At 63.0% G+C, this 5,768-nt stretch overlaps 1 protein-coding gene across 1 annotated transcript; it reads right to left on the bottom strand.

Moving 5' to 3' along the window:
- Window positions 1-2,858: 2,858 nt before the first annotated feature.
- Window positions 2,859-5,720, bottom strand: LOC102993540 (proprotein convertase subtilisin/kexin type 4; the record flags this gene model as incomplete). The annotated part of the gene is given in 9 exon segments (XM_055082654.1): window positions 2,859-2,951; window positions 2,954-3,373; window positions 3,517-3,639; window positions 3,987-4,111; window positions 4,302-4,523; window positions 4,739-4,856; window positions 4,926-5,029; window positions 5,108-5,208; window positions 5,508-5,720. Coding segments are annotated over 9 exon segments (1,473 nt in total), but the record flags the coding sequence as incomplete, so codon positions are not given.
- Window positions 5,721-5,768: the final 48 nt, after the last annotated feature.

Below are 5,768 nucleotides of genomic sequence, written 5' to 3'. Positions count from 1 at the left end.
GGCGCGCGGACCCACCCTACAGGCCCGTGACGCGCACTTCCGGCCTCCTCCGGCTCCCGCCTGCCGCGAAGCCACGCCCCTCTTAAAGGGGCCGAGCCCGCGAGGGGCCGGGTACCATCCGAGCAGCGAAGTTGACTGGACCAAAACTAGTAAGGACGCGACATCATCCTCCCCGCGCCGGGCCTGGAAGCCCAAAGTGTGGGCGTAGGGTCCAATCCCGGCTCTTCTCGCTGCCTAACAAGGCATCCGAAGCCCGGTTTTCTGCAAAAGGGGGACACGGCCCCCAACCCACGTGGCTGTCGTGGGAACAAACTGTGCAGCCCACGCCAGGTGGCGGGCGGACAGCGAGCGCTCCGTGAATGCCAGCTGCGCCAGCCCCAGCGAGGTGGCCAGGGGCGTAGCACGCGCGTCTGGTCCGGCCTCCCAAATCCCCGTCAGGGTCGCCTCTCCTGTCTCTAAAACCCCCTCCCCACCGGGGTGGGGGCGTAGCGCTGGACAGTGATCTTGGCCCCTCCCCTCTTGGGTAGCAAGGGAAGACAGGATCAGAGCCCAGGGAGGTTTTTGCGTTTCTAAACAACTTTATAAAAAGTAATTTACAGGGAATTCCCTGGTGGTCCAGTGGTTAGGACTCCGCGCTCTCACTGCCGAGGGCTTGGGTTCAATCCCTGATCGGGGAACTAAGCGCTCACATCCCAGAAGCCACAAGGCGCGGCCAAAAAAAAAAAAAAAGGCAATTTACATACCATAAAGTCCACCTGTTTAAAGTGTACAAGTCAATGGTTTGGGAATATATAGAGAGACCTGTTCTGGACGTTTCACATCAGTGGAATCACACACCGTGTGTCCTTTTATTCCTGGCTTCTCTCACTGAGCATCGTGTTCTCCAGGTCCATCCATGTCGTAAGGAGGGTCAGTGCTTCACTCCTTTTCATGGCTGAGTGATGTTCCCATGTGTGGATGGACCACACTGCATCTATTCATTCACCTGTTAATGGACATTTAGGCTGTTTCCACATTTTGGCTGCTGTGAATCATGCTGCTGTGAACATCCTTGCACAGGTTTTTGTGTGAATGTGTCTTTAGTTTTCTTGGGCACGTACCTGGCAGCAGAATCGCTGAGTCCTACAGTAACTCTATGTTTAATTGTCTGTGGAACTATTTCCCAAAGTGGCTGCCCCAAGATGGCATATTTTGGGCACTTACTATGTGCCAGGCGGGAAAACTACCTCTTTGGATCCTTGAGAGTATTTGGTGAGGCAGGTGCCAGGCTTAATGCTGTTGCACGGGTGCAGCCACCAAGGCTCTGAGAGGGAGGCCAGGTGCCTCTGGACACACAGACTGGACCTAACTTCAGAACTAGGGGCTGAGCTTGGTGGGATTCTGGGGGGCGTGGGTAGGACTTAGAGAGCAACTGGCTGTCTCCCCTCCCTCACTAGCCACCTGCTTCCATTGGGTCCAGCTGCAGCCCTAGACAGAGCCTCATTCCCTTCACGGCTTGAGGCTGGCCAACCTGGGCCTGGTGGCCAAGGAGATTCTCAGGGGCCCAGAGCCACTGGATACTGGGGGTGTTCTCTGGGGCTCCTGAAACAAACCAGGACCACCCCTTGGAGTTCAAGTGAAGCCCATGGTCAAGGCACAGCCAGCCACCACTTCCTTGTGGAAATCGCCTCCCCGCTCTGAAAATCATGGGGAACATGTCCCCACCCCACCGGTGTGTGTGAGGACAGAGGAGGGACTCTTACTAACTCTTACTAACTCCATCCATGCCCTACCCCACCCCCACCCCCACGCCCCTGCACCTCAGGATCCTCCTTCTGTTCCAGAGAGGTAGAGAACCCATTTTCCAGATGAGGAGGTCGAGGCCTGAAGGAGTGAGATCAATGTACCCCAGCTCATAATTCCCTCAGCCTCCCGACAACCTCAGAAAATAGACAAAGGTGTAATGACTGGAAGCTGGTAGACAGGCTGAGTGGATGGAGCGCTGCGTGAATTGTCATTTGCAAATTGCACTTCTGTTAGTTCTCAGCATTAAAGAGAAACTCACGCATAAAGATGGAAGAGGAGGGCTTCCCTGATGGCACAGTGGTTAAGAACCCGCCTGCCAATGCAGGGGACATGGGTTCGAGCCCTGGTCCAGGAGGATCCCACATGCCACGGAGCAACTAAGCCCATGTGCCACGACTACTGAAGCCCGCGCACCGCAACGCAGAGCAGCTCCCACTTGCCGCAACTAGAGAAAACCCACATGCAGCAACGAAGACCCAACACAGCCAAAAATAAATTAAAAAAAAAAAAAAAAAAAAAGATGGAAGAGGAGCCAGAGCCACAGGGGGCCAGGCCGCATCGTGGGGCCTCAGAGGCTTTGCAGCACATGGGCAGGTATCACTTGGGACCCTATCCCACCCCCAGAACCCCAGCTGACCCCTTCCTTCTCCAGGGACAGACGCCCAGGGGAAGGCAGATTCCACACGATACGCAGGGGACTCCCGCAATCATGCCATGGAGAAGGGGCCGGTGCCCCAAAGGAGCCCACAGACTTGCACCTCCTATTCAACCTTTATTCGTAAACTCTGAGGTTGCACGTGGTACCCGAGAGTCTGGACGGTGTCATCTGCTCTCCTTCCCGCTTCCCCCATTCTGGGAAGGGAAGGGATGGTGGTCACTGCTGGGCTCTGCCCCATCCTACCCTCTCCCGACCCAAACTGTGCAACGAGACTTCTCTCTCTCTCTCCCCCTCTTTCACCTGGACCTGCCAAGTCCGGGGTGCTGGGTCCCACGCGGCTGCCCCTGGCCTGCGGGCTCAGTGGCAGCCAGGGCCTTCCCGGGGCAGGTTCCCACGGGGCGCCCGTCTGGGCAGCGGTGCCCACCAGGGACCTGGGTGGAGGCGCACGCTGGCTGTCCTTGTCAACCAGTTCCGGGTTCCAGCTTGCAGCGGGGTCTGGAGTGGTGAGGGAGTGGCGCCCCGCTCCGGGGGGTCCCACCCATGGTGGCGGGCAGCCTACAAGGAGGACGCGGCAGAGGAGGGGGCTCCCGAAGGCCACGGCCAGCAGGGCCAGCACCACGGCCCGGGCCGGGCCGCGGTGGCAGGGGCAGGCGGTCGCGGTGGGCTGGGGGGGGCCCTCAGGGGGCTCGGGTCCCGAGCAGGAGCCCCGCTGCGCGTCCAGCGTGGATGGCGGGGGGCAAGCGGTACAGTCCAGCGGGGAGCTACCGCGGCAGGTGTAGCAGGACAAGTGGTAGCTGCAGCAGACCCGCAGGGCAGGCGCGGCTGGGCACCCAGGTTCAGCCGTCACCGCCTGCTGGGTGTGGTTGAAGTACCTCGGTGGGCAGTAGGCGAGGCAGAGGTGGCCCAGGATGTAGGCGGGGCTCTGGCATTCTGCACGAGGGAGGGACACGTCCACCGGGCTGTGAGGCCGCGACCTGCCGCCCCGGCCCGCCCGTCCCCTGCCCCAGGCCGCACACGCACACTGCCCGCCTGCCGCCTCCCAGCAGGTGGGCCATGCGGCGCCGGGCACTCACCCTGGCACGGCCCCTCTGTGTCCCGCTGCACACACGCGCTGCTGGTCACCTGGGGGCCCGAGGGCCGCGCCGTCATGTCCTCGGCCGTCCCATAGAGCAGCAGCGTGTAGCGGTACAGCGTCCCTGGGCAGGGGTCGTGGTGGGCACGGGCAGAGGAGGAAAAGGCTGTCGGCAGCCTCGTCCTGCCATTCTGGGCCCCCACCCTCCCCGGATCCCCAGCCTCAGACGGTGCCCTGGGTCGCCCAGGACCCGCTGCGCGCTGGTAACTGGACACCTCCTGCCCCCTAATGCCTGAACCCCTACTGTGCACTGGTAACCAGACACCTATTACATGCCAGCCCTGTGTGCTCAGTCTCTCAGAGGAGACCAGCGGGAGCCCTGTGCCTTGGGCTTGGGGGCAGTAAGGAGGCCACCAGCTCCAGAGCACGGGGCAGGTGGGGCTCGAGCCCCAGCCTGTGCCCGGCTCTCACCTGTGTTGAAATAGTAGCCCTTGTTCTCCAGGACCAGGGTCCACAAGCCGCGCGGGTCCTCGTCCCAGAAGTGGGTGGACATGAAGATCCAGTTGTTGTAGCCTTGGCCACTGATGTCAAAGGGTCTGGGACAGACAGGCAGGCGGGGGGAGGAGGGGGGCTTCACAACCACAGTCCTGACCGGCCACGAGCACAGTAAGTGTCTGTGATGCCAAGGAGTGGGGTCCAGCCCGCCTGACCCCACGGGGCACTTGTCTCCTCCTCGTGGGGTCGCTCAGGAAAGAGAGTTTGTGGCCCGGTCCCCTGCCCCCGCACCTGATGGCCACAAGGGTGGAGCGGGTGCCCATGGGGCTGGTGAGTGAGATCTCCAAGTCCCCACGGCGGCTGTAGGACAGGGACAGCTGCACCTGCACGTGCTCCAGCGAGCGGATGTAGTTGGCGTGGCCGACGCAGGCTGACACGTTCTTCCTCACATGCATCACCCGCAGGATGGGGCTGGGGGCTGCGGCGCGCGAGGCGAGGGCCCCTCCTGCTGGCCTGCTGGAGGATGGGCGGCCAGCAGGCAGGGTCTGGGCTCAGAGTCTGCCCTCTCCTTGTTCAGATGGCTGGACTGAGACCTCGGGGCCTGCCTCCACATGTCCACCCCCCAGGGTGGTAATGACAGCTGCTGGGGGAGGGGTCTGGGGACGTGGCAGCGGGGACGTGGCTGGGGTTAGACGTGGGCGCGCAGGTGGGCAGAGGAGGGCGCTCACGTGGGGCTGTGCACGATGCGGATGATGCATTTCTTCTGGGGCTGTGTGGGCAGCCATGAGCGAGCCAAGTCCACCAGCAGCCCGGCGTCCAGCAGCCCGTAGCCATAGTGGTGGCTCACTGCGTGGACGGGCGGTGGTCATGGCCCTGCGGGCGTGGCGTCCCCAACCCCGCCCGGTCCTGCCGCACCTTGGCGCCCCACACCGTTGGTCCTCCAGTCCTCGGCCTGGAGCTGCGCTGGCCTGGACGCCCGGACCACCAGATGCTGCATGTCCCTCCACGTCAAGAACGGGCTGGGGGTGGGTGAGGGAGGGTGAGCCGGGGCCACGCTGGGGAGCTCCGGCAGTAGGCGGGACCCCTCCGTCACCTACTTGGCCTCCAGAGCCAGGGCGATCATGCCCGCAGCCAGCGGGGCAGAGGCCGAGGTGCCCGTGTGCTTGTCCGTGCACCGGTGGTGCAGGTCTGTGGTGACCTGGGGGCACAGAGAGAGGGACTCAGGCGCCTGGTGCACAGGAAAACCCAGCCCTTGTTCAAGACGGCCCAGGCGCTCCGAGGAAGAGGCACGTCAGAGCACGACAGCAGGTTTTGGGGCCCTGGACACAGCCGCCCAGCTGCCAGCCGTGCCTGGGAGGGCACGTGAAGGGGTGCCAACCGTGGGGCCTGGTCCCCGGACCCCAGTCTGTGTGTCAGACGCGAACCGGGCAGCCCTGGGAAGAGGCAAGGTGGGGGACAGGAGGGAAGGCGGGGCACCGGTGGCGGGGGGGCGCTCACGATTTGGGGGTCGGCAGCATCGCCGCTGCTGTAGGTAGTGGTGAGCGTGGAGGCGCAGGCCTCGCTGTACCAGGGCACGCGGCCCTGCTGGGTGGTGCTGCCCACCGAGAGCGTGTGGATGCTGTTGGTGTAGCCGTCACAGTTGCAGTTGTCATAGTGCTGGCCGCCGTTGCCCGACGCCCAGATGAAGAGGGTGCCCAGCCCTCCTCGGCCCTGCAGATGGAGAACCAGGCCGGAGACGGGGACGGGGTGTGGGCCTCG

Source organism: Physeter macrocephalus, unplaced genomic scaffold, assembly GCF_002837175.3.
Source record: "Physeter macrocephalus isolate SW-GA unplaced genomic scaffold, ASM283717v5 random_208, whole genome shotgun sequence".
In the NCBI taxonomy this organism is placed as follows: domain Eukaryota; kingdom Metazoa; phylum Chordata; class Mammalia; order Artiodactyla; family Physeteridae; genus Physeter; species Physeter macrocephalus.
The sequence above is the reverse complement of the archived record's forward strand: the minus strand, read 5'-3'. Positions and strand labels throughout refer to the sequence as shown.